The sequence below is a fragment of the Theropithecus gelada genome, chromosome 20 (genome assembly GCF_003255815.1).
Source record: "Theropithecus gelada isolate Dixy chromosome 20, Tgel_1.0, whole genome shotgun sequence".
NCBI lineage: Eukaryota > Metazoa > Chordata > Mammalia > Primates > Cercopithecidae > Theropithecus > Theropithecus gelada.
Genome location: NC_037688.1, coordinates 45,019,920 through 45,046,166, shown reverse-complemented (window position 1 = coordinate 45,046,166; position 26,247 = coordinate 45,019,920). Strand labels below are relative to the sequence as shown.

Genomic DNA, 26,247 nt, shown 5'->3' with positions numbered 1-26,247 from the left:
GAGCTAGCCTCCGTCTCAAAAAAAAAAAAAAAAAAAAAGATTGGTAACTTTTCCTGAGTCATTTCACCCCGGTCTGATTTGATCAACTTGTAATATTAGCTCCCATTTTGCAGGGGCAGGAAGGGAGTGGAAACGGTCAGGATGGGTGCCCTAGATTTCCAGCACCAGAATCTTGCCCAGTGGCTCTGGAAATGACTGGACAGATTGGTGGATGGTGGTGATTCTACAGTCATTCCAATTTGACCTCTTTTTTCCCCTCTCTCTAGGTACTTTTAGGTTGAAATACGCCCCTCCAGCAGAAAGTCTGGACTCCACAGATTGATATTTTTCTCTGGCAACAGAACATTATTAAGCCATGGAGACATAAGGAAAATTAAATACAAAACTGAGAAGTCTAGTTGCTGTTGAGCTTAATCTTTTTAATCCAAAGGTGCTTTACTTTTCCTAGACTGGATAGAAAAATCTAGCGTAGAAGTGCATCAAACTCGGTTTATTGCCAAAACCCTAGATTGGAGCTTGGTGTCAGAACTTGCCTAGTGGGCATCTCTGTGGCCGGTGAAGTCGGCCACCTACACGTTCGGTTGCAGTGCAGAGACCCCACGTCTCCCGAAGAGCATTGCCATCATTGGCCCTCCTAGGCTCACACGTCAATTCCAGGGCAGCTACACGTGGTCTGAATCGAGAACTGAGCTTGGAGTTCTCCAGGTGGAGTTCCACCCGCCGGACTCTTGACACCCCTGGGCTAGGGAAAATGTCGACTTTGTTTTGTTCTGTTCCTAAAGTGATTAGCACTAATCTCTGGGATTTTTAAGGATTGCACTACAGAAGAATGTATCCTGATGTAAATCTCTGCGGTTCTGGGAGCCAAACTCCTCTGAGAACAGTCAGTGCAAGAGACTCCAATAATCCATATTTAAAGAGTCAGCACCAGCAGGCTACTCGACTTAGGACACAACAGAGATTTTAGTATTTCCTTCCCTCCTCCAAGCACTTGTAGCAGTTTCAGGTTTTTAATTTTTTCTGCAAATAAATCTAAACTACATTATTAAATAGAAATAGTTTACTCGCAACAACTTAATTTCTAAGGGTCCAAGTCCCAGAGAATCCATAGTCGTCAGAGCTTTGAGAGTATCTTTCTTCCCAGCCGGTCAGTGGCTTCGAGCCCTGTCTTCCACTACAAATCACCTCCCGAGGGGGCTCGGCGACAGCGCGGCTCTGTGAGTGGCGGTGAGGATGCTGCACGTCCTTAGCAGAGTTTGCAAGTTGCTTTATCTCCCACGGGCTCCCCAAGAACCTCCAACCCCGAGGCTTATCGCTAGCGGATTCGCATCTGAGACAGACATTTCAACAATGATACAGTCCTGTCATTTATCAGCAAAAGATTGGGAATTTTCTCCTGTCAACTTCTTTCGTATTAGGCTGTGTATTGATAGTTAATTCCGTTAAAAATTACTTGGAAAACAGTGGGAAGTGGTAGGACTCTGGAAGAGGCCACACACGCGAGAGCTACGAGATCTGTGCCAGTCTGGTTTTGGTCAGGTAGTAATCAAAGTCCTTACTGTAGATCTCTAAATTTCAGCCCACGGAAATGAAAGCCTTTTGTCTGAAATTCACAGACTTAAATCTTCAAGGTTAAAGGGAATTTTCTGCTCAAATAATACTCATCTAAAATGCTAAAGTCGTCAGTGTTAAAATTCTGAGTGGTAAAATCTTGCCAGGGATTTTGCAGTTGGATATTTATTTTAAAAAAAAAATTGAAATATTCAGACCATTCTTAAAATGGGACAATCAGCCTCATGAAAAATTGATGTAAGTCAAAAGAATACCCTAGAATGAGGCATTGTGATGTGAGGGTTCAATTTTAAGAGCAGTTCCTAACTTCATAGAAACTAAAGCAGAAAGTTGTTACATTTTTTTATGACAGGCTTTTCGTAGAATTTGTTAGTTTTATTTTAGTTGAATTTTATTTCTATGCAATGCAGAATTAACAGACCTCCTCTCTCTCCTCATGGTACACAGTATTACAGTGTTGAAGTAATGGTGATGCTTATTACAACAGCTATTTAGGGGAATGTTACGTTGATGTTTTAAATTATAAACACTACAAAATGTCAAAATAATGAGAACTGACACAACTTTGCCTTAAAGAGTACTAGACTGGACCTTCTCATCTTACGTTAAAGGAAGACTTAGAGTGTTCATTGATGTTTACGATTTTAATATTTCTGAAGGCCATTCCAGTGGCCTGGATATGTGCTGAAAGCCAAACTTTTAAATTTTTTGGTTTTTTAAACAAAGAAATATTTTAAATAAATCCTATTTCAACACTGAAATTGTTGAAAACCGTCTCATAACAAAAGGAAAAAAACATTAAAATTTTTGTTTTAGTGGTCAGTATAGGGGAATGAAAGCGTCTGTTGTTACCCATGTAACTATTTTGATAAGTATTAGAGGTTAACCTTAAATCCAGCAAAACATTAAAACAGAAACTTTTCAACTTGAAGCCTGCCATTCAGCGTCGAGGTAAACGAGTTCCAACATTGTCCCGGCTGTGCTCCCAGCAGCGGAGGTCTCTGCGGAGCTTCCAGGCATCTTGAACGTGTGTGGGCGGTGTGACATCTCCAGGGAGGCTGTCCGAAGTCGAGAATCGTGAGCTGTAAATAGGAACCACACAGTGCAGAGAAAATGGAACCGCCCATCCGTGAGGGCCTCTCCCTGAGGGAGCCGCAGGCTTGGACTTGAGAGAATTTGCCAGCAGTGAGCTCGGATGCATCTCTCCAAAAGCACCCGGGGTTGGCGCGCCTGAAGAGCATCTTGCGTTCATCAGACTTCCTCATCTGAAAACACAGAACATACCCTTTCAAGTACTTAGGCATTTTCCTGAAATTGTGGTCCGTTTCAGAATGCTGTGGCAACCAGGTAGGTGTGGCACTGGCCACGTGCCACGTCTTTGCCCTTTGTAGTCTGTCAGATATTAAAGTTTCTAACCCGGTTTTTTTAATCTCCAAGAATGGGGAAAGTGGAATGTAGAGATGGAAGCAGAACGTGATGTTGGGATACAACAGCTATTTAATCCTTCGTTTTATTTTTTAAGCAAAACACTCAGTTTTCTACCTTATTTTCTAATGTTGATTTCATGGTAATATTGACCGTTGGAAGGTGTTTAACATAAAATCTCATTGCTGAAGAGCACTGAGGAAATGGGAGCTAGCACTTGTAATAAAAATAAAGACAAGTTATTTTCTTGAATGCATATATGTGATTGGGTATTTGAAAAACCAGCATCATGTGTCATCTCCGAAAGATTACAGGAGTCAGCTTGTTCATGTAGGGGTGTTAGTAGGTTCCGTATTCTTCATTCAGTTCTTAGAATTCTAGGTCCTTTATTGCCCAGAGTCAGCACAGTTAGTTTCTACCACAGACTCTGTGTTGGGGCACAGTAGTGGGCGGGGTAGTGACTTGGCCTAAACGTCACCTGGCTGGAACGCCTCCCATCTGAACAGAGGCTGAGCAGGGCTTTAGGCACTTGCCAAATGGGAACCGGGTTGCACCCTCCTTGCTCCCCATCACTTTCTTGTCACTCTTCCTGCTTCCCAGCGTTTTGTTGTATGCCCTGCTCGTTGTACGCCGTGACGACTGATGGTACCGCGTGCCGAGGTCTTCAAGGTTGTGAGGAAAGCCGTCAGCCTGCTTGACTCGACTGCTGTCCCAGAGGAGAGTCCTGTGCGACCTGAGCGGGGGTGGCTGTCATTTCCAGCATGCAGGTGACTCCCAAAGAATGAGTCAGGTGGCACTGAACGCCATGGGTTCTGAAGAGGCGAATTTGCTGAAAAGTCCCAAAGGTCTGAATGAAAGCATCTTTAATCAACACTCGCAATATTCTAGAAAACCATATACTGTGCTGGTTGAGGCCAAAGGTCAACATTACTCCACTGTTCACCAAGGAAGGGGGGGCAGTGGCCATCAGCCGCGGCCTCACATGTGTTGTAACAAGCCCTCATCACATGTATGAGTCTTACGTCCACAGAAAGAGAAGGCTTTGGTACTGAAACTGGACACCTTGTGTACTCAAGATACCTTCACAGCTTCTACTGGACATTTTCTTTTTAGGAATGAAGGAAAATCTCCCATTTTTGAGCCATTCTTTTGTCAATTCTACAAAATTGCATGTAACTTTATAAATATTTTTAAAAGATATAGTTTTGTAAATATTTAATATTCCGCTAATTTGATTTTGAATTGTAAATGTCAAGTATTCTGTTTTTGGGGTTTTTATGTTTTATTATACTTTGTTAAAAAGGACAAATTGTACATTTTTAGAATGTTTTTATGAGTAAATTTAATGTACTGAAAATAAAAATTTTAAAAAAGGCTGTGTTTGATGTCACTAGGTCTTTGTCTCAGAATATGTAGCCACACACCTTTTCAGATCAGTCTGAATCTCCAAACTAGGGGTTCCATCCTTTCAACCCTCTCAGATTTACAAAAGGGATACCTGATTTTAAATCCATTCATTCTCTATCAAGGTGCCAAGTTTTGTTGTTTTCTTTTGAGATGGAGTTTCACTCTTGTTGCCCAGGCTGAAATGCGATGGCATGATCTTGGCTCACGCCAACCTCCCGGATTCAAGCGATTCTCTTGCCTCAGCCTCTGGAGTAGCTGGGATTACAGGCATCTGCCATCACATCTGGCTAATTTTGTATTTTTCAGTAGACTTGGGCTTCTCCATGTTGGTCAGGCTGGTCTCGAACTCTGGACCTCAGGTGATCCGCCCACCTCAGCCTCCCAAAGTGCTGGTATTACCGGCGTGAGCCAGCACACCTGGTCAAGTGTTTTTTTTTTTTTTTTTGAGATGGAGTCTCGCTCTGTTGCCCAGGCTGGAGTGCAGTGGTGCCATCTCCAGTCACTGCAAGCTCCACACCATTCTCCTGCCTCAGCCTTCCGAGTAGCTGGGCCTACAGGCACCCGCCATCACGCCTGGCAAATTTTTCAAATTTTTTTAGTAGAGACGGGGTTTCACCGTGTTAGCCAGGATTGTCCCGATCCCCTGACCTCGTGATCCGCCTGCCTCGGCCTCTCAAAGTGCTGGGATTACAGGTGTGGGCCACTGCGCCCGGCGTGTATTTTTTATTTTTTTAAAGTGTCCCTGCTAATAACAAAGATGTAAATTCCTGATTTGGGGTTAAAGATGTTTCAACGTGAGTTTCCATAAAAATGAAAGTTGGCATGAATGGATCTCAGATACCTTGGGAATGTGGCCCTACCCAGAAGTGACTCCCAGGGAAGGAGCAGGCCTGCTGCAGAGGGGGGTGACACAATGACAAAAGCCACCAGCTGCTACACCAGCCTGTGACCGACTCAGCAACATACAGAATCACTCCCATGGCATCTAAGACCACACCCTTCTGGATTTGGGAGGTGGCAACATACTGAGCATGTGCTCTGGTGACGTCAGGGAAGTAAGTGGGGACACAGCACCCACAGGGAGCTCTGAAGACAGGACAAGGGACAAGCTGCTTCTGTTGAGCACCTGGCCTGGGAAGGCAGTTGTCTCAGTTGTCTGTCACTCTTGTATTTTTCAACAGACTTTTAGGTGCCTACTTAAACTGGAGCTGGGGTCAGAGTTCCCTAGATGAGGAGGCTGGCCACTTTTTGTCTGGTGTGTGTGTGCTGCATCTGTACACGGTGCCAGCAGCTCCCCACGTCCTCCAAGGGTACACTTTCTTAACCACGCACACACACCTGATACTTGTGGTGGTTGGTTTACAGCAGTAGGTTGTTGGGTGTTTATTCCCACAAAACACGTGAGTCAATCTGCATCCATCCTTCTAGCCTGTGACACGTGAGTTCTCAAGAGGACTTTGCTTTATAAAGGCTAGACCTGGTGGCAGGGCCTTGGCCGAGGTGGGGAGGGTGCCCTTGACAAGGCAGAGGCCCTCAGAGGGTGGTGCTCCTCCATGTGAGTGCCCCCTCAGCACGAGAGGACCAGCCTGGATGCCCCTCCTTGGGAATACAGGGACCTGCTTTGCTTTGGAAAGTACAAACAGTGTGGGATCCAAGTCTCAAAAACGGATCCCATTAAACTGAGCTTTGATGACAGTTTTTAATTGTGCCTTTATTCAACTTAGTTCATTAAAAATGTACTTGTTTTAAAGATCCTATAAATAAAGTGACCACTCACATGGGATATAGGTCACCCCTCAGCATGTTACTTTTTTTTTTTAAAAAAGCAGTATTTCTTATAGGAATCTTACTGATCACACAGTAGTTACAATAATGTCAGATATGATGTATACAGTCTAAACGAGACAGGCCAGTTAAGAAGTTACATAATGTAAAAATACACATATTAAAAGTTAGCCAGGTGGACAGACGCATGCACTGGGGGGAGAGCAGGTGACGGGAACTCCTTTAACAATCGGTAGAGGGCCCAGATGCAAAGAATCTGGTTTTCCCCGTTACAGTAAACAGCTTTCACTAATGTATACAGGTATTCCATACATCTAAACACACAAGGGTAAGTTGTGACCTGCTACACATAGGGTCTAAAGTGGTGTAATTGTGATTTTCCTGTGATACTCCCAAGAAAATTATAAAAGCGAACCCCATGCAGGTAGTGGGAAGCACTGGTCTTTTATCACAGGTTGAACCTGAGGAGGTTTAACTCTTGACATTAGTATCTGTGAAGAGCGTATGGCTCTTTTTGCTATGTTTTCTCCACAACTGACATGCACTTAGTGTGGGAGAATTCTGATGGCTGGCTGACCTAACAGTGACAACTACTATTCAAAATGTGGGAACCTTTTCAGTAATATTGAGTTATACATTTAACATTAAAAAACAATGTGAATCATCCATAGCTTTAAGCCAGAAGGCAGAAGCGAGTGTGTCTGAATGTTAATGCTTTCAGTTACACCATTTTGTGGTTTCTACCGCTGTCTTCCAGAATGACACTGGTACTCTGCTGCTTTCCGTAACAACACAGGCACCAGTTTGAACTCAAAACCTGAAACAGAAGAAATGCCACTCTTTCTCCAGGGTCTTTTAAGAAACTAGATCAAAATTATAAATTATTCAAGTTTCCTTTTGAGTGGTGTCTTTACGTGTGTAACTATCTAGAGAACAAACCAGAACTGTCTACCCCTGCAAGAGTGTGGACTTTGGGTGTGGTTCTGTTAGGAGCTGGGGACCTCCAGCAGTTTACAGTCAGGGCCGTTTTCTTACACACACCTCATTTACCCTGCATTTGTGCCAACTCTGATGGCAAATGCATTTTGCGGGGGTTACGCTTCACAACTCAGGCCTAAAGATCCTCTTAGGGAGATCTCTCTAGCTGAGTAGAAAACTTCTACCCGAAAAGGCGGCGGGTTCTGTGAACCTGAAGAGAAGACTCAGGGTCTCTCTGAAAGCCTTTAAATTACTCCTGGAATTGCAAGTTCCTATTAGTGAGAAAAGAGCATTAAAATAACTTGAAGGTGTATTTTATTGGCAACTTAGAATGCAAAGTATTTTATTTTTAAATTTTTAAAATCTGAAAACAAAGCTAGCCTACATTAAATAATATAGCTTCCAAAGCTGAACGTGCTCACTTGGAGCTCAGTTTTCTGCTTGAAACACAAACACAACTTCCTAACACTCCTAGGTGGGAACACTACTGTTGGATGATCTGTGATTAGATGAACTGATCCATCTCAGTTGGTAACATCCCTTTTTTTTCCTTGGTAAGGGTTTAAAAAATTCTAGAATAGATGTATTTTTCTAGTTTTACACTGACAATTTCATCCCGAACGTCTCCTGGGAGGCATAGACCATGTACAGGAATCCATCTTCATCCTTCTCACTCTCATACACCTCTGAGATTGGTGTGGAGACGCTGACCATGCTGTGGCCGTTCACCAACAGGAAGAAGGCTTGATTAGCATTGAGCTGTAAGCGCCTTCTATCGAAAGAAAACAACATGAAGAAATATTGACAACAATACAAGAAGGATGAAGCATGTGTTAAAATATCACCCATCTGATCGATAAAATATGAAAATTTTCTGAATGCTCTTGAATCCAATACTACTCATAAAGCACAGGACATTTCCTTTGATTATACTGATATGAGCTATAATCACTGAAAGATTACACTTTAGGCTGACTTTAGTATGCTGTCTGAATAGCTGTTAAAATGTCTAATGTGAGAAAGCAGTTCAAATACAGTTTCCAAACTATTCTAAGATCTAAGCCTGTGCCATTTTTTGCCACTCACTGAGTCTACATTCTCTTTAGCTTTGCTGTACAAAACCTTAATAACTTGTAACACTGATTTTCAACAGGAAACATCTACACTAGACGTTATGATAAAAGAAACTGGATCTGAAGTCTAGCACGTAAGAAATATAAAACCTCGCCGGGCGCGGTGGCTCAAGCCTGTAATCCCAGCACTTTGGGAGGCCGAGACGGGCGGATCACGAGGTCAGGAGATCGAGACCATCCTGGCGAACACGGTGAAACCCCGTCTCTACTAAAAAATACAAAAAACTAGCCGGGCGAGGTGGCGGGCGCCTGTGGTCCCAGCTACTCGGGAGGCTGAGGCAGGAGAATGGCGTAAGCCCGGGAGGCGGAGCTTGCAGTGAGCCGAGATGGCGCCACTGCACTCCAGCCTGGGCGACAGAGCGAGACTCCGTCTCAAAAAAAAAAAAAAAAAAAAAAAAAAAAAAAAAAAAAAAAAAAAAAAACAAAAAAAAAAAAAAAAAAAAAAAAAAAAAAAAAAAAAAAAAAAAAAAATATAAAACCTCAAAAAAAGAAACATTTTATAGTTTTAAGTTGAAATGGTTTTAATCAGAACTGAATTCAGCTGAAAAAGATTTTTTTGAAGACTTTAACCAGAACCAAAGATTTATCTGTAAGTTTCATAAAGAACAAGAAGTTACTCAAAGGAAATTTATTATAAAACAAAGGTGGCTGAATACCTAATTATCTTGATGAGCTCACTCATGTTGACATGGTCAGGTACAAGGAACTTTGTTTTATCCAGGACAGGAAGCTGCTTCTCACCCTTGTATCGTTCTATTATCACCTGGAAAGGAAGTCAGAAGTGATTTTAAAATAGTCATCAGGGCCGGGCGCGGTGGCTCACGCCTGTAATCCCAGCACTTTGGGAGGCCAAGGCGGGCAGATCATGAGGTCAGGAGATCAAGACTATTCTGGGCTAACGCGGTGAAACCCTGTCTCTAATAAAAATACAAAAAAATTAGCCGGGCATGGTGGCGGGCGCCTATAATCCCAGCTACTCGGGAGGCTGAGGCGGAGAAAGGCGTGAACCCGGGAGGCGGAGCTTGCAGTGAGCCGAGATCGTGCCACTCACTCCAGCCTGGGAAACAGAGTGATGCTCCATCTCAGGAAAAAAAAAAGTCATCAGGCTGGGCATGGTGGCACACGCCTGTAATCCCAGCACTTTGGAAGGGTGAGGCGAGCAGATCACCTGAGGTCAGGAGTTCGAGACCAGCCTGACGAACATGGAGAAACTCTGTCTCTACTAAAAATACAAATATTATCCAGGTGTGGCGGCAGGTGCCTGTAATCCCAGCTACTTGGGATGCTGAGACATGAGAATCACTTGAACCTGGGAGGCGGAGGTTGCAGTGAGCTGAGATTGCGCCACTGCACGCCAGCCTAGGGCATAGAGCTAGACTGTCTCCAATCAACAAATAAGTAAAATAGTCATCAACCATGAAAAATAGATAAAATGCCTCCTACATTCTAACTAGCACAAGCCAAAATGGGCTTTGAAAAAGCACATTCATTAGTTTCCTTGTAGCTCTCCTGTGAAGAGTGATCATTTGCTAGCTTAGACATCTACCCCTTACAACATACGGTACACGAGATACGATATGGCTGCCACCAGGTAGGAAGTGGGGGAAAATACTTTGCTATGTATCCTTTGTGTTTCAATTTTGGAACAATGAAAAATACATATCTAGTCAGAAAAAGACCAAGCCTTACCGAAGCAGAGAGGCTGGGAGCTAGCTTCAAGCACAAAACATCTGAAATTCTCAATTCCAAAACTACCATATCCTGAGACATGGCTTAAGTTCTAATGAAAGTAAATGCATGTGTTTCGGGAGCCGCGGTGGCTCTGAATGGTTGTCCTGGCACATACGGAGGCAAGACTATGCGTTCGAGGCCAACCTGGGCAACATAAAAACCTCTCATCCATTAAAATAAATAAATAGATAAATAAAGTAAATGCATGTGTTTTAATAAATGTGTAAGTTCCTAATTATAGTAATATGCTCAATGTTTTTCCCCACTGGAGACTATTTGACATGAAAAAATTATATTTGACAAGGTGAGTAGAGTCCATTATTAGATGGTTCTACAGACAAAGTTTTGTGCATAATGACCTGGTACTTTCATTTTGAGAAAATACTTCTTTAAATGAGGTTAAAAATACAAGTATTTGAGGCTGGGTGCGGTAGCTCATGCCTGTAATCTCAGCACTTTGAGAGGCTGAGGCGGGCAGATCAGAAGGTCAGAAGATCGAGACCATCCTGGCTAACATGGTGAAACCCCGTCTCTACTAGAAAAATGCAAAAAAAAAAAAAAAAAAAAACTAGCTGGACATGGTGGCGGGTGCCTGTAGTCCCAGCTACTTGGGAGGCTGAGGCAGGAGAATGGTGTGAACCCAGGAGGCGGAGCTTGCAGTGAGCCGAGATTGCACCACTGCACTCCAGCCTAGGTGACAGAGCGAGACTCCGCCTTAAAAAAAAATTATATATATATATGTATTTGAACTACACAGGGAACAAATATAGTTTCATATTATTAATTTAAATAAATCTATCAGGCCGGCGTGATGACTCACACCTGTAATCCCAGCACTTTGGGAGGCCGAGGCGGGTGGATCATGAGGTCGAGAGATCAAGACCATCCTGGCCAACATGGTGAAACCCCATCTCTACTAAAAATACAAAAATTAGCTGGGCGTGGCGGCACGTGCCTGTACTCCCAGCTACTCAGGAGGCTGAGGCAGGAGAATGGCGTGAACCCAGGAAGCGGAGCTTGCAGTGAGCCGAGATTGCACCACTACACTCCAGTCTGGGCGACAGAGCGAGACTCCGTCTCATAAATAAATAAATAATCCATCAGCTCCTCACCATACTTCCTTTCCATGGAGCAAAATATTTTGTTTTTTAATTCTAAGCTGCTATAATATCTGACCACAGATGAGCCTCTGAGTCTCATTAGCGTCTGTGTTTACTGAGCGCTGCAGACATCTTCTCTATATACAGTAATTCTTCTACCCTATCACAACAAAGAGAAGTTGAGTGGCAGGAATGGGAAATCTTTACATGCTTCTTTGGGAAAGAAAGCATGTGTGAGACCTACATAGGGTTCTGTGTAAGGCTGAGTCAAGCTGTCATCACCTTCCCTGGTAAGTTTGAGAGCTTTACCTGGCAGGCATGTTCAGAAGTGTGATATCCACAAGGAAGTATCACTGTGTAGGCTCCACCTGCCTGAGTTTAAGTGGTAGCAGAAATTAGAGGCAGTACAGAAACCTTGGATCCTGAGGCCAGCCACTGGCTCATGCCTATAATCCCAACACTTTGAGAGATCAAGGTGGAGGATTATTTGAGCCTAGGAGTTTGAGATCAGCCTGGGTAACACAGCAAGACCCTGTCTCTACAAAAAAACTTTAAAAATTAGCCAGGTACGGTGGCGTTCGCCTCTAGTCTCAGATACTCAGGAGGCTGAGGAGGGAGGACTGCTTGAGCACAAGGTGGTTGAGACTGCAGTGAGCTATGATTGCACCACTGCACTCCAGCCTGGGAAACAGAGTGAGACCCTGTCTCTTAAAAAAAAGGATACCTCCTTCTAGGTTGTGAAGCTGACATCCAGGGTTTGGCTGTCTGGTGATTCCTATAAAAACCCTGTCAAGTGGATGCACTTATGCAGTGCTCTCCTCTGTGTACATTCGTGACTGAAACCGAGGCCTGAGACTACCTACCGGGATTTTGGTTGGATGCTGCTCTCGAATAAGTCGGACATCTTCTACTCTTTGTTCTGCAATGAAATGAAGAGATAGAAGCATTATGAAGGGCCAGTTTCTTTCCAGCACTGCTGCTGGTCCTACACCCAAGCTCAGCTGTTAGCTGTGGCACAGCAGAACGGTGAAGACATCTCTCCTGGAACTTAAAGACACAAAACATGAACACTTCACATCCAATAAAGGTTTGTATCTAAGGCCAAAGGCAACATAACATACATGGCTCTATATCAGGTGATAAGGACACAGACCAGGAATATGGGACAACTAATTTCAAGGAACTGGGAGCCCAAGTTTGTGGACAGATATACAAGGCAGATCCACTGCATGAGTCCCAATCCTTCCTCCAAAGACCACTACTACCTAGAATATTAACTTCAATTTTTGTTAATTTTCCATAGTTGAAAATGGAATCCATTATATCCCTTATAAACCAGGAAATGCAATTTTCTCTTATCACTTCCAGCTTTTTAATGATATGGTGCCTAAGAGAAAAACCGCTCAAGAGAATGGAATATGAGGCTGGGCACAGTGGTTCATGCCTGTAATCCCAGCACTTTGGGAGGCCGAGGTGGGCAGATCACTTGAGGTCAGGAGTTCGAGACCAGTCTGGCCAACATGGTGAAACCCCGTCCCATCTCTACTAAAAATACAAAAATTAGCCGGGCGTGATGGCACATGCCTGTAATCCCAGCTACTCAGGAGGCTGAGGCAGGAGAATCACCTGAACCTGGGACACGGAGGTTGCGGTGAGCAGAGATTGTGCCACTGCACTCCAGCCTGGGCAACAGAGCAAGATTCTGTCTCAAAAAAACAAAAAAGAATGGAATATGAAAAGAAAAAAAAATACTCTTGAGTTTTAGTTTTCTTCAGTACCTAAGAGAAATCACAGCTTAAGACACAAAGTCTACTGTTGCATATATTTCTAAAAACATCTATTCTCCCTTTTAACAGAACGACTTACTGATTCAAAGTTCAACAGCTGTACTAGACTGTGGGCAATACAGGAAAAAAAGCAAGCCAAGTTCAGTTCTCAAAAACCCACAAATATAGTTGGAGAGAAGTCATTTACAAAGCAATACATGTATTAAAAAAAAAGGTAATAGGCCGGGCGCGGTGGCTCAAGCCTGTAATCCCAGCACTTTGGGAGGCCGAGACGGGCGGATCACGAGGTCAGGAGATCGAGACCATCCTGGCTAACACGGTGAAACCCCGTCTCTACTAAAAAATACAAAAAAACTAGCCGGGCGAGGTGGCGGGCGCCTGTAGTCCCAGCTACTCGGGAGGCTGAGGCAGGAGAATGGCGTAAACCCGGGAGGCGGAGCTTGCAGTGAGCTGAGATCCGGCCACTGCACTCCAGGCTGGGCGACAGAGCCAGACTCCGTCTCAAATCAAAAAAAAAAAAAAAAAAAAAAAAGGTAATAATATGTGAACATATGACTTAGATGGCATTATTTAAAACCTCCAAAAAAAAATGAGCAAAATCACCTTGATTTACTATGGTAGGATTGATTCTCATGGTAAGGGCAAATAAATAATCAATGTCATGAACTTCTTGAGACAGAAAAAAGATAGTGTGACCTACATAAAGATGACGTTACTCTAACATCATTACCAATCTCATTCGGATTAAAAAAAATTTTAGTATCACTTTTTTTTTTTTTTGAGATGGAGTTTCACTCTGTTGCCCAGACTGGAGTGCAGTGGTGCAATCGCCGCTCACTGCAAGCTCCGCCTCCCGGGTTCACACCATTCTCCTGCGTCAGCCTCCCGAGTAGCTGGGACTACAGGCGCCCGCTACCACGCCTGGCTAATTTTTTTGTATTTTTAGTAGACACGGGCTATGGTTTTCATCCATAGCCAGGATGGTCTCGATCTCCTGGCCTCATGATCCACCTGCCTTGGCCTCCCAAAGTGCTGGGATTACACACGTGAGCCACCGCGCCTGGCCCAATTTTAGTATCACTCTTTATAAAAACTTCTAAAATTCCTATTTTCAAGTACTGCCATAACTTCGACTTCTGTCTCCCCATCCAAAATTTTCAAATCAGCTTCTAAGATACATTACTAAATATAAACATCTTTGCCACAAAGATTGCAAACTCATGGATTTCTACCAGTGCATATTCCTATTGAATAAATATGCAAATAATGATAAATTTAGTGGCCGGGTGCAGTGGCTCATGCCTGTAATCCCAGTACTTTCGGAGGCAAAGGCGGGTGGATCACGAGGTCAGCAGTTCGAGACCAGCCTGGCCACGATGGTGATACCTCAACTCTACTAAAAATATAAAAATTAGCTGGGTGCGGTGGCAGATGCTTGTAATCCCAGCTACTCGGGGGGCTGAGGCAGGGGAATTGCTTGAACCTGGGAGGCAGAAGAGGTTGCAGTGAGCCAATATTATGCTACTGTACTCTAGTCTGGGTAACAGAGAAAGACTATCTCAAAATAATAAAAAATAAAAAATAAAAATGATAAATTTAGATATTGTTAATAGTAAAATTAACCTAGTGGCTCTTATCCTTTGACTACTTCTCTACTCCCCAGCCAGGTTCTCAGTGACCCCTCATCATCACTCCTCCTATCTATGAGACCTCTTCCTATGCCTGTCCCACCCCAGACCCTCTTCACAATAAAAACCTCCATTGTGTCTGTGTAGATTATTTCAGTGTATAGGGAAAATCACGATTTAATTCACTCCAGCAAATAAATGATACTTCTTTCATATATCCTGGAATGTTTCACATTTAAAAGCTTATCCTAATAAATCTAAAAGTAGAAACGTTCAGACAGAGGGGAAAGATTTTTTTTTTTTGAGATGGGAGTCTCCCTCTGTCACCCAGGCTGGACTGCAGTGGCACAATCTTGGCTCACTGCAAGCTCCGTCTCCCAGGTTCACACCATTCTCCTGCCTCAGCCTCCCCAGTAGCTGGGACTACAGGCGCCCACCGCCATGCCTGGCTAATTTTTTGTATTTTTAGTAGAGACGGGGTTTAATCATGTTAGCCAGGATGGTCTCGATCTCCTGGCCTTGTGATCCAGCCAAACCTAGTTTCTTATATTAAAAAAATCTTTCCGGCCAGGCGTGGTGGCACACGCCGGTAATCCCAGCACTTTGGGAGGCTGAGGCAGGTGGATCACCTGAGGTCAGGAGTTCAAGACCATCCTGGCCAACATGGTGAAACCGTCTTTACTAAAAATACAAAAGTTAGCTGGGCGTGGTGGTGGATGCCTGTAATCCCAGCTACTCAGGAGGCTAAGGCAGGAGAATCACTTGAACTCAGGAGGCAGAGGTTGCAGTGAGCTGAGATCATGACACTGCACTCCATCCTGAGTGACAACAGCGTGAGACCCTGTCTCAAAAAAAAAAAAAAAAAAAAAAAGGAAAGAAGAAAAAAACATAAAGGCTCTATGAAGTTTCAAAGTCAGACACTATAGTGTTTAAAGTTATCTTTACCCTGATTTATTCCCAAAATACGACCTAAAAAGACCAAAATGATTATTTTCATGAAAGGTGTGAAGTATAAAGACAAGTTACTTCCTTAAGCTGTAAAGAATAGCACCCAAGTCTCCCATGGGAGCATCTTAGCAGCCTGTCCAGCAGCAACGAAAACCCAGTGCTGAGCCTGGAGGAACTGGCTGTACACAGTACGCACTGACGCTCCACTCATTCTTCAGGAGACAGCTGTTTTAGAGGCTAACAGTATATTCAACAGAAGCATTATGAACAGCACAGTCAATGGCTCAGAAGAGGGCAAGTCTTTTACTTCCTTAGTTTCCTAATGCTGTAATGATCTGTTTTTATTTGTCTTTCTCAACAGACTGTCCCCCTGGCAGTCAAGGACCCAGCTCGAGGCCAAACTGTGTTCCCCCAGGGCTTAGGCTTTACAAAGAAGATAGTTAATCAACAACTGAATGATTGCTCCAGATGCACACCAAAATCTAATCTCCTTCCCCATATTCCTTTCTTCTAAAACAAAAAAGAATCCTTAGAAGCCTTTACAAACGTTAAAATAAAGGGTAGGAGCCTAAGGTTTCCTATTTTAATGAACACGTTATTTGCAAAGTTGTTTTGAGATATCTTCAGTCATTTTAAGTACAATTTCAATTACACATATTTTCCAGGATTTACTTCTCAGAGAGGAATTGAAGCATTCCCCCTCCCCAGGCCAGGCATGGTGGCTCACACCTGTAATCCCAGGGCTTTGGGAAGCCAAGGCAGGAGGATCACTTGAGGCCAGGAGTTCAAGACCAGCCTGGGCCACACAGCAACAACAACTCTATGTCTGGTTTTTTTTTTTTTTTGTAGAGATGTGGTCTCACTATGTTGCCCAGGCTGGTCTTGAACTCCCGAACTCAAGCGATCCTGCCTTGGCCTCCCAAAGTGCTGGGATTACAGGTGTGAGCCACCATGCCCCACACAATTTTAAATTCCAGTTTTCCAATACATCTCCCAGGACACACTATGTGTCCTGACTCACACAGTCTTGGTCCACTTAATATACTGGAAATGATGGCTACCTACTGGAAACTGGAAGAATTCAGGCCAGGTTAAAGGTACCAGTCCAGCCTCTGCCACTAGGTGGACCATGATCTTCATCGCCAGGCCCCACCCAGTTTCTTTAGCTACAAAAGGAAGGGGTTCTTTTCAGTGAGTCTTAAAATCCATTTCAACTTTGAGAACCCTCTCAATCCTGGTAGAGTTTATCAGCAGAGCTATACTCAGTTTTAACCTTAAACTCACTCACTCGGCAAGAGAAGGCACCACTCAAGCTAATGGGGCTAATATTAGACTCCATAAAGAGGTTCTCTCCAAGGATTCATTTCCCTCACTTACTGTGCTACACATGTCTGAAAATTGTCAGTAATCACGATCAAAATTACCAAAATATTCATGAACTAGAAAGATTTTTTAATTACCAAAATCAGAAGCAAGGAAAGGTAACAGCTGTTAAAAGATACTTAAGACGTTTCTACAAAGTGACTATTAAAGAGACATTTAAAGGGGAGGGGGCAAAATAAAGGTGAGCCAAGGGAAAAACCCTGAAAATACAGAGTATATAAGATACATACATCGACGGGAAGGAAAATGGGGCATTATTGCTGGTCTACCCTCAGGGCCACTTTTAGGTTCCAGGAAATTCCTTGTTCGGATGTGTGAATCTCGCATTTCCTACCCTTACTACCTACTCTTCGCAGAGATTTTTCCAGAATAACCCAAAAGTACTATAAGCAAAAAAAGAAAATAACTATAGTTTCTGTTATGAGAAAAAAGGCATCTCTCCTACACAAATGTTCCCAGTTAACTTTTCACTGGTGAAAACAAAAGCCAGATCTGAGGTGGGCCGATGGATCGCTTTAGCCCGGGAGGTCGAGGCTGCAGGGGGCTGTGACTGCACCACTGCACTCCAACCCAGGTGACAGAGCGAGACCCTGTCTCAAAAACAAAAGAAAGAAAGAAAATCTGCCTTAAATGCTGCTCTCAGGGCTCAATAAGCCTAGACATTAGTAAGAGTTCATTAAGGTCACTAACAAGAAAACTTCTAACAAAAAAGGCACGTCTAAGTCTTGCTAACCAACGGACTGCCTCAAGAGGCTGTTGGAAAAGATACGCTTGGCAAGCCAAGGCCCATTTTCATTTACTGAAGTTTCTCAGGCGCAAGAAATAAAATAACGGTCAATAATGAGACGTGCAAAACTATATCCAAACTCAAATAAACGCTAAGCTCTTTCTAGACTCCGGGAAACGAGGCAAAAGCAGACAAACAGCACCACTGTGTGGGCTCCCGACGAGGATGGCGGCAGACATTCGCCGTCCACTGGGATGAACGCGGTGCTTCCCTACCAAACCGGTGCCTGGAGCTTAGGCAAAAACAGATATCCGGATCTGCTGCGTTCTCTTGCTCAAAAGGGAAAGAATCACTTCGCATCATCTGCGTGGAGTAAATATTGTGATGGTGACACCTGCACGTTTAACCAAATGCCAGGACACCTAAGTTGGGTTTCCAGTCTGAACTGGAGGAAAAGGGATGTATTCCTGGTGTCAAGGTGAGAACGGAAACGCAAACCCAAGAGAAGTCTCCCACCCCAGCTCCCGGGCTACACACACTACTGTCAACACCGCCGTGGGCCGTCCCGGGCGCGGCGGGGCCGGGGGCCCAGCACGTTCCCCCGCTCTCGACCGAGGCTCTGGGGTCTGTAAGGGGCACTCGCAGCCGGGCGGGCTCCCTCGACAGGAAAACTCGCCCTGAAGGTGACGCGCCGGGTCCCGGCGCAGCCCGGCTTCAGAGCCGAACTGTCCAGCGTGGCCCCGGAGGCCCTTGGGCCCCAGAAGCGCGACCCTCGCCCGGCAGCACGCTCGAGGGGGCGGCGGTGGCCGGGGTGCGGCAGGGACCCCGCCGCGGAGGGCGCCGGGTGATTCAGCAGGCCCGGGGGCCCCGAGCGCACCGGTCCCCGCCCGCCCGCCGCGGGCTGCCTCCTCCTAGGCCTCCGAGGGGTCCGCAGGCCGCCCCGGCCCAGACCAGCCCCCGGCCCTCCCGGCTCGGCCCCGGCCTGGGTCCCTCACAGTGCCCCGGGCCCCGCGTCCCTCGGCCCCGCCGGCCGGCAGCCACCGGCCCCGCTCGGCCTCCCGGCTCGGCCCCGGTCCCTCACGGCGTCCCAGGCCCTGCCGCCCTCCACAGCTCGGACCCCGGACCCGCCGCACCCGGCGCCCTCGCGGCGACACTCACCGAAGGTGCGGCGCTGCTTGAAAGTCTTCTCCGACGGCATGGTGCGGGGATCTGGGCGGCGGCGGCGACGACGCGAGGGTCCCGGCGGCTCCTGGGGGCGGCGGCGGCTGCGGCGGCGAATCCGACTCTGGCGATAGCTACTTCCCTTGTGTCTTCTCAGCCCGCAGCCTCGTCAGGTGACTCGCAGCGCGTCACCGAGGGGCGGGGCCAGAGCCGGCCAGGGCCTCCGCCATGGCGGGCGTGGCGGAACACAGAAGAGGCACGCAGCGTGGGGGCGGGGTAGGTGTGTGCGCATGCGCGATGAGTGAAACGGGCGCTCTGCGCATGCTCCCGGTGGTGCCCTTGCCCCGCCCAGCAATGCTGAGCGCCTGAGGCGCCTGAGGTGACGGTTGTGGGCCGGGCCGCAGCCCGGGGCTGTGGGCGCTCGGGAGCCTGCTGCCCGGCCCTGAGGAGAGGCAGCGCGGGGCGGGGGAGGCTGAGCCACGGGCGCGGTGTCCCGGGGCGCTCTTGAGGGAGCGGTCCAAGGAAGGGACATGGGGTAAACCCGACCATCCCTTCCCCTCCGGAGAGAGACTTGGCGGTGCGGGCCCAGACGCCGGCACCCCGGGCTGAGGCGCGCAGGGCAGGCCGCGTCCTCTTCGGGAGACAGGGTCGCCGCTCGCCCGTGGAGCCCCGGCCCCCTCCGCGTGCGGGGGCGCGTGCGGTCCGTGGGTGGCTTCCGGGGAGCGGCCGCTGGGGACCTCCGCCCGCCGTCACTCGACGCCCAGCCTTGGGGCGTCTACGGAACTGCTTTTGTCCCGAGACCTTCATCCTGGGACGCCCCTGCTGGCTGTGAGATCTTCCTCCCGTTAGGTCGCCCGCGGCGACGGCCAGGCTGCCCCACGTCGCTAGCCGCCCTGTCCGCCCCTCAGCGTCCCAGCCACCAAACTCGCGGGACACCTTACACTCGTGACAGTTTTTGAGTCTCGGACTCATCTGTAACAGGGCAGTCAGATTTGAGGACTCCAAATGGGCCGCAGGGCGTCAGTCACCAGGCGGTCTTTGGTTGCTATTGCCCACCTCAGCCTATGGCCAACGTGTCTCTGTAGGAACAGCACTAGATCCTTTGGGTTTTTTTTTTTTTTTGAGACAGGGTCTTGCTGTGTTGCCCAGCCTGGAATGCAGTGGCGCGATCATAGCTCGTGGCGGCCTCGACCGCCTGGGCTCAAGGGATCCTCCTGCCTCAGCCTCCCCAGAAGCTGGGAGTAGAGCCGCCATCTCGCTTTGTTGCCCAGGCTGGTCTTGAACTCCTGGCCTCAAGCGACCCTCCCGCCTCGGCCTCCTTCAGAGTTGGGATTATAGGCGTGAGCCACTGCTCCCGGCTATTTGGCTGTTTTTGTTCTTTAGTATCTAATACTTTGAAAGAGCCCATAGTTCCAGGATTTCTCCTTTTGACTTTGTAAAAGCCTTTCTTCTACCCCAATTGGATAAAGTGATTGGATTAGGCTGATACAATCTACACTGTGAACTTGAAACATGCGAAACATGCAAAACATACGAAAATAGCCGGGGGCGGTGGCTCTCGCCTGTAATCCCAGCTCTTACGGAGGCAGAGGCTGGAGGATCTCTTGAGCCCAAGAGTTCGAGACCTGCCTGGGCAACATAGCAAGACCCGGTTCTCCACAAAAAAAAAAAAAAAAAAAAAGAAGTATGAAAATATATTTCTCGCGCCGTGTGGTGTGTCACACCTGTAATTCCAGCATTTTGGGAGGCAAAGGCAGGAGGATCACGAGGTCAAGAGTTAGAGACCAGCCTGGTCAACATGGTGAAACCCCATCTCTACTAAAAATACAAAAATTAGCAGGGTGTGATGGCGGGCGCCTGTAATCCTAGCTACTCCGGAGGCTGAGGCAGGAGAATCGCTTGAAACCGGAAGGCGGAGGTTGCAGTCAACCGAGATCGTGCCATTGCACTCCAGCCTGGGGAAAAGAGCAAAACTCCGTCTCAAAAAAAAGAAAAAAGAAAAAAAAAGAAATATATTTCTTAAAGTGGTTTTCTACAGCTGGGATTTCTTCTAGAGAAGCCAAGTACCGTCATAGATCCTTGGATAATTAATTACTCCCACCATCAGAAGAATGATGTTATTTGTAGTTCTTTATTCTTCCACTGTTTGTTTATTTTATTTTTTTATTTGTTTTTTGAGACAGAGTCTTGCACGGTTGCCCAGGCTGGAGTGCAGTGGCGTGATCTCAGCCCACTGCAACCTCTGCTTCCCGGGAGGACAGGACAGAGTTCAGAAGATGTCTATAGTCTGTTGGTTTGTATTCTGTGAAAATAGAAAAAAATCCAGTAAGCACATATTATGTACCTACCTTCTGCCAAACATAAAATTATCAGTTTTGAAGTCTTAAAAGATAGTGGAGTCTGTGTTGGTTTCTTTTCTGGATTTTTATGATATTAAGTATTGACTGGTGAGTGCTTTCTTGGCTGAATTGCTGCTTTGTAAGAAACGGGCTTTTTCTTTCTCTTGCTGGACAACTGTTCCAAATGCAAGAAGAAGGGAAAAAATCGATATCTGGCATATGGAGATGGGGGAGGGGAAGCAGAGTCTCAAATTTTCCTACCCTTGGGCATCCATAAAGCTTTACCAAATTACACCAGGCCTTGGGTTCATAGCCAGAGGAAGTAGCATCGATGGTTGTGTAGTAATGGGCCAGGATTACTCTGCGTGTTTTTAAAATACAGAAGTGAAGTCCACATTTGCAAATCTGTTACACTTCTATGCCTAACTTCTAATTCCAACTTGAATCTAAAGCCATATATCCTTCCATGGCTCTCAGAAAAGAATCCAAAGTGATTGGGGTATAAAGGTGGCTCATAGGTTTCATCCCCGTGTAATAATAACACATTTAGTTAATATATAATTATATATATTATATATTATAATGTACATTCATATACAAATAAATATAAATTAAGAAATAACTTCATGTAACTTTTGGAAGCATAAGTGTGCTTGAGTATTTATGAAACATTTCATGTGACCCAAAAGACTGCAGTTTAGTAGAAATTTAATGTAGTGAACAATATTCGGAGTGGTAAATTAATATTACTCATGAATCATTTTAAGCTAGTTAATATAAGCATAGTGTAATATAAACGTTAATGTTCCCTGTAATAATCCACATAAAGTAGAAAAGCAAGAACACATCTTTCATTTTAATTTACTCAATGTTTTCTCTAGGAATTTCACGGCGCCTTTAAACTACCAAATAATCATTCATTCTTGAAAGCCCAGCAGTGGCACCCTATTCCTTTTTTCATACCATGAAATGACCATAACCGTGGGGAAATGATGTAACTGCTAAGAATTGAATGCGATGGCCCAGCATGAGTGATGTAAGTGGCTATAAATCATGCTGTCTAGCTGTGTGTAAGAACCTGTCAAATGAATCACAAAACATTAACCTGCCCTACAGAAGGCATCGGGGTTATTTTTTGCCACACTCAATATGGATGGCAAGTCATGCGGAGAATTTGCTCGGGGCCTCTGGTCTGCTCGGCCTCTCCCTCCTCTCCTCTTTCTGATTGGAAGAGAGAGGCCACCGGCTTTGTTGTCTGCACCACTATAGGCCCAGTGTCCTATCCATCGTGGTGTCATCGCTTTGCTCTTGAGAGCAAGTAAACAAACAAGTATTGCTCAAGAGGAGTGCAGGGAGCTATTCTCAGAAAGGATTTGGTCAGGAGGATTTAGAGGTTGACACTGAATAGACTGCAGTCTTCAGGGAATGTTAAGTAGCCAGAGCAGGCTGTATGTTGAGTGTCCCCCTCCCCAGGGAAGTTTGGCCTCTGTTCAGCTTCAAGAATCTGCAAAGTAGAACGCGTGGTAAAGCGTTGACAAATCAGTCACGCGACCGGCAGCTGTTTCTTAAATGAGTGTGTAACACCTGGTGGAACGCGCTGAGGTTCCACCATGTTTTTGTTTGCCTGTTTGTTTAATTCTAAACAAATTCTGTAGGACTGCTGTGTTTATAGCTTTTGCTCCATTCCGGGACTGTTAAGGTGTACAACTGTGGAGGCTCCATCAGCCCGCTTATTTTAAACTGCGACCCTCTTGTTCAACGTTTGAGTATTTTCCCTTCTTTCCAGTTAGTGTGACTAGTTCTTTTGAGCAGTGGGTAAGATCCCATTTTTTCACATCGGATTTTGAGAACTGATTGGGATACAGTTAACGTGGTTTTCTTTCTTTCTTTCTTTTTTCTTTTTTTTGAGACAGAGTCTTGCTCTGTCGCCCAGGCTGGAGTGCAGTGGTGCGATCTCGGCTCACTGCAAGCTCCGCCTCTCGGGATCACACCATTCTCCTGCCTCAGCCTCCCGAGTAGCTGGGACCACAGGTGCCCACCGCCACGCCCGGCTAGTTTTTTGTATTTTCAGTAAAGATGGGGTTTCACCGTGTTAGCCAGGATGGTCTCGATCTCCAGACCTCGTGATCCGCCCGCCTCAGCCTCCCAAAGTGCTGGGATTACAGGCGTGAGCCACCACGTGGCCCAGTTAATGTGGTTTTCTTCAGTCCAAGAAATACTACTTGTGACCTTTGAGGCAACCAATTGGAAAATGCCCAGCCCTATATTCAACTTACTTCCTTAGATGTTATCAGTTCTCAATAACAAAGAGGTCATTATTGTAAAGCCTCATCACAGTGTTAAAACAAATGATCTCTTTTATCTAGTTCTTCCTCATTTTAGAATGCACGCACCCTCATTCTTTAAATGACACATTTCTACATGAAGGATTGTAAACGTGTTCTAAGGACATATTAAGCTGTCAGGATTCAATGTGTGGTACTTTTCTGCTGGCACTGTCTTTCCCCTTGGGTTCCTTCCCACAAACAGGTGTTGCTGAAGCTCTCACAATCATTCTTTTCTTTCTATTATTATTATTTTGTAGAGATGAGGTTTCACTCTGTTGCCCAAGCTAGTCTCCTGGGCTAAAGCAATCTTCCCCACTCGGCATCCCAAAGTGTTGGGATTCTGGGTGTGAGCCACCACTCCCAGCCTTTCATTCTATTCTGATGGTCAATGTTAATTCCATCCTTCCACAGCTTTGGGTACACGGCCTTCCTTATTCTTGCTGTCTGTCTTTTGTCCGTCTAATCGTGCGCTTTTCATCCTTGGTTATTAATATATCACCAACCATCTTCTATGGTTACCATTTTCTTTCAAACAGCTCATTTTTTATTTAAGTTATATTAAAATAGCTTTGCCATAAGCAGTAATGACCCTGCAATCATAAATTTGATGTGCTAGTTACATGTATCAAATACTAAACCAGAATAAAGGCCGGGCGCGGTAGCATCCTAGCACTTTGGGAGGCTGAGGCGGGTGGATAGCCTGAGGTAGGGAATTCGAGACCAGCCTGGCCAACATGGCAAAAAACCCGTCTCTATTAAAAATACAAAAATTAGCGAAGTGTGGTGGCACTCGCCTGTAATCCCAGCTACTTGGGGAGGCTGAGGCAGGAGAATAGCTTGAACCCGGGAGGCGGGGGCTACAGTGAGCTGAGATTGTGTCACTGCACTCCAGCCTGGGTAACAGAGTCTCAAAAAAAATAACTCAGTCTCAAAAAAAATAAAAAAAAATAAAAAATAAATGTTTCTGTACCACATAAAATCGTCCTGCATACAATTCGTTTGCATACTATGCTGCTCACTGAAGCCTGAGTTGGCTTCCCAAAACAGCACTTTCATCACTGTGTCATTCCCGAATTTGTGAGGGCTTCATCTGGTGTTCCACAAGTGCATATTCTGACTCCATCCTATATTTTCTTTTATCTCTTTTTCTTGTCATTTTTCATTTCCATCCTATATTTTCAGCTTATGCTCAGATCACACCCTGGACTGAACCAGCCTCCTATTTCCCTCGGGCCTCCTGAGTACCTGATCTCCGGCAAGTGATGCTCCTTCCCACCATTGTCTATGCCACTGCCTTGAGAACTCCCTTCCTGGCCTCTCCTACTAAGTGAGCCAGGGACAACCAGCTGTCCTTTTTTTCTTTTTTTTTTTTTTTTTTTTTTTTTTTTTTTTTTTTTTTGAGATGGAGTCTCGCGCTGTTGCCCAGGCTGGAGTGCAGTGGCCGGATCTCAGCTCACTGCAAGCTCCGCCTCCCGGGTTCACGCCATTCTCCGGCCTCAGCCTCCCGAGTAGCTGGGACTACAGGCGCTGCCACCTCGCCCGGCTATTTTTTGTATTTCTTAGTAGAGACGGGGTTTCACCGTGTTAGCCAGGATGGTCTCGATCTCCTGACCTCGTGATCCGCCCATCTCGGCCTCCCAAAGTGCTGGGATTACAGGCTTGAGCCACCGCGCCCGGCCTGTCCTTTTTTTCTTTTTCTCTTTTTTGAGACAGTGTCTTGCTCTGTCGCCTAGGCTGGAGTGCAGTGGCTCGATCTCTGCTCACTGCAACTTCTGCCTCCCAGGTTCAAGCAATTCTCCTGCGTCAGCCTCCCAAGTAGCTGGGATTACAGATGCCCACCACCACGCCTGGCTAATTTTTGTATTTTTTTAGTAGAGACAAGGTTTCACCATGTTGGCCAGGCTGGTCTTGAACTCCCAGCCTCAGGTGAGCGGCCCGCCTTGGCCTCCCAAAGTGCTGGGATTACAGGCGTGAGCCACCACGCCTGGCCACTGTCCTTTTTTTCTAGAACATTCTCCCATCAAGTGTTCTCCTCCTGGCTAACTCCAAATTTTCCTTTGATTTATAAATGTCATTTCCTCAAAGAACCTTTGATCATCCAAAGCCTGGTCTCTGTTATAAGATCTTACTAGTTTTACTTATTGTTAGAGCATTAAAATTTATAATTTATGTTATTTATCTGTGTGGTCACTTGTTTAATGGCTGATCTCCCTGGTAGATAGCAGGATGTTATTAGTTGAAACAATTTTTTTTTTTTTTTGAGATGGAGTCTTGCTCTGTTGCCCAGGCTGGAGTGCAGTTGCACGATCTTGGCTCACTGTAAGCTCCACCTCCCGGGCTCACACCATTCTCCTGCCTCAGTCTCCTGAGTAGCTGGGACTACAGGCGCCCTCCACCACGTCCGGCTAATTTTTGTAGTTTTAGTAGAGATGGGGTTTCACTGTGTTAGCCAGGATGGTCTCGATCTCCTGACCTCATGATCCGCCTGCCTCGACCAGTCAAAGTGCTGGGATTACAGGCGTAAGCTATTGCGCCCGGCCTTTTTTTTCTTTTTTTTTTGAGATGGAGTCTTGCTCTATCATCCAGGCTGGAGTGCAGTGGCATGATTTCAACTCACTGCAACCTCTACCTCCTGGGTTCAAGTGATTCACCTGCCTCAGCCTCCTGAGTAGGTGGGACTACAGGTGCACACCACCACGTCCGGCTAATTTTTGTATTTTTAGTAGAGATGGATTTTCACCGTGTTGGTCAGGCTAGTCTCGAACTCCTGACCTCAGGTGATCCGCCCACCTCGGCCTCCTGCAGTGCTGGGATTA

General features: G+C 45.9%; 2 protein-coding genes across 3 annotated transcripts in view; one reads left to right on the top strand and one right to left on the bottom strand.

The window, feature by feature from the left end:
* ZCCHC14 (zinc finger CCHC-type containing 14) overlaps positions 1–4,375 on the top strand; it is an 89,276-nt gene extending 84,901 nt beyond the window's left edge. The window contains exon 13 of the mRNA XM_025370843.1: positions 267–4,375. Within this exon, the coding sequence (XP_025226628.1) occupies positions 267–322 (56 nt within the window). The 3' untranslated portion in view covers positions 323–4,375. The remainder of the gene's footprint in view (positions 1–266) is intronic.
* Positions 4,376–6,094: 1,719 nt separating this feature from the next.
* On the bottom strand, positions 6,095–25,766 carry MAP1LC3B (microtubule associated protein 1 light chain 3 beta). 2 transcript variants are annotated; one of them, XM_025370987.1, is made up of 5 exons: positions 25,762–25,766; positions 18,763–18,850; positions 11,995–12,050; positions 8,957–9,063; positions 6,095–7,939 (listed from the first exon to the last, which is right to left on the bottom strand). In XM_025370987.1, the coding sequence occupies exons 2-5, from the start codon at positions 18,800–18,802 to the stop codon at positions 7,765–7,767; spliced, it is 378 nt and encodes a 125-aa protein (XP_025226772.1). In that variant the 5' UTR covers positions 18,803–18,850; positions 25,762–25,766; the 3' UTR covers positions 6,095–7,764. The 2 variants fall into 2 exon arrangements, with proteins under 2 accessions (XP_025226772.1, XP_025226773.1); XM_025370988.1 differs by lacking the exon at positions 25,762–25,766 and having other exon boundaries at positions 6,095–7,936; positions 18,763–18,945.
* Positions 25,767–26,247: the final 481 nt, after the last annotated feature.

Coding starts and splice junctions, on each gene's coding strand:
- MAP1LC3B (XM_025370987.1), bottom strand. CDS start 18,802: ATGCCGTCGGAGAAGACTTTCAAGCAGCGCCGCACCTTCG. Junction 12,051..18,762: donor CAAGCAGCGCCGCACCTTCG/GTGAGTGTCGCC, acceptor ATTTCATTGCAG/AACAAAGAGTAGAAGATGTC. Junction 7,940..8,956: donor GAGCTCATCAAGATAATTAG/GTATTCAGCCAC, acceptor TTCTTTCGATAG/AAGGCGCTTACAGCTCAATG.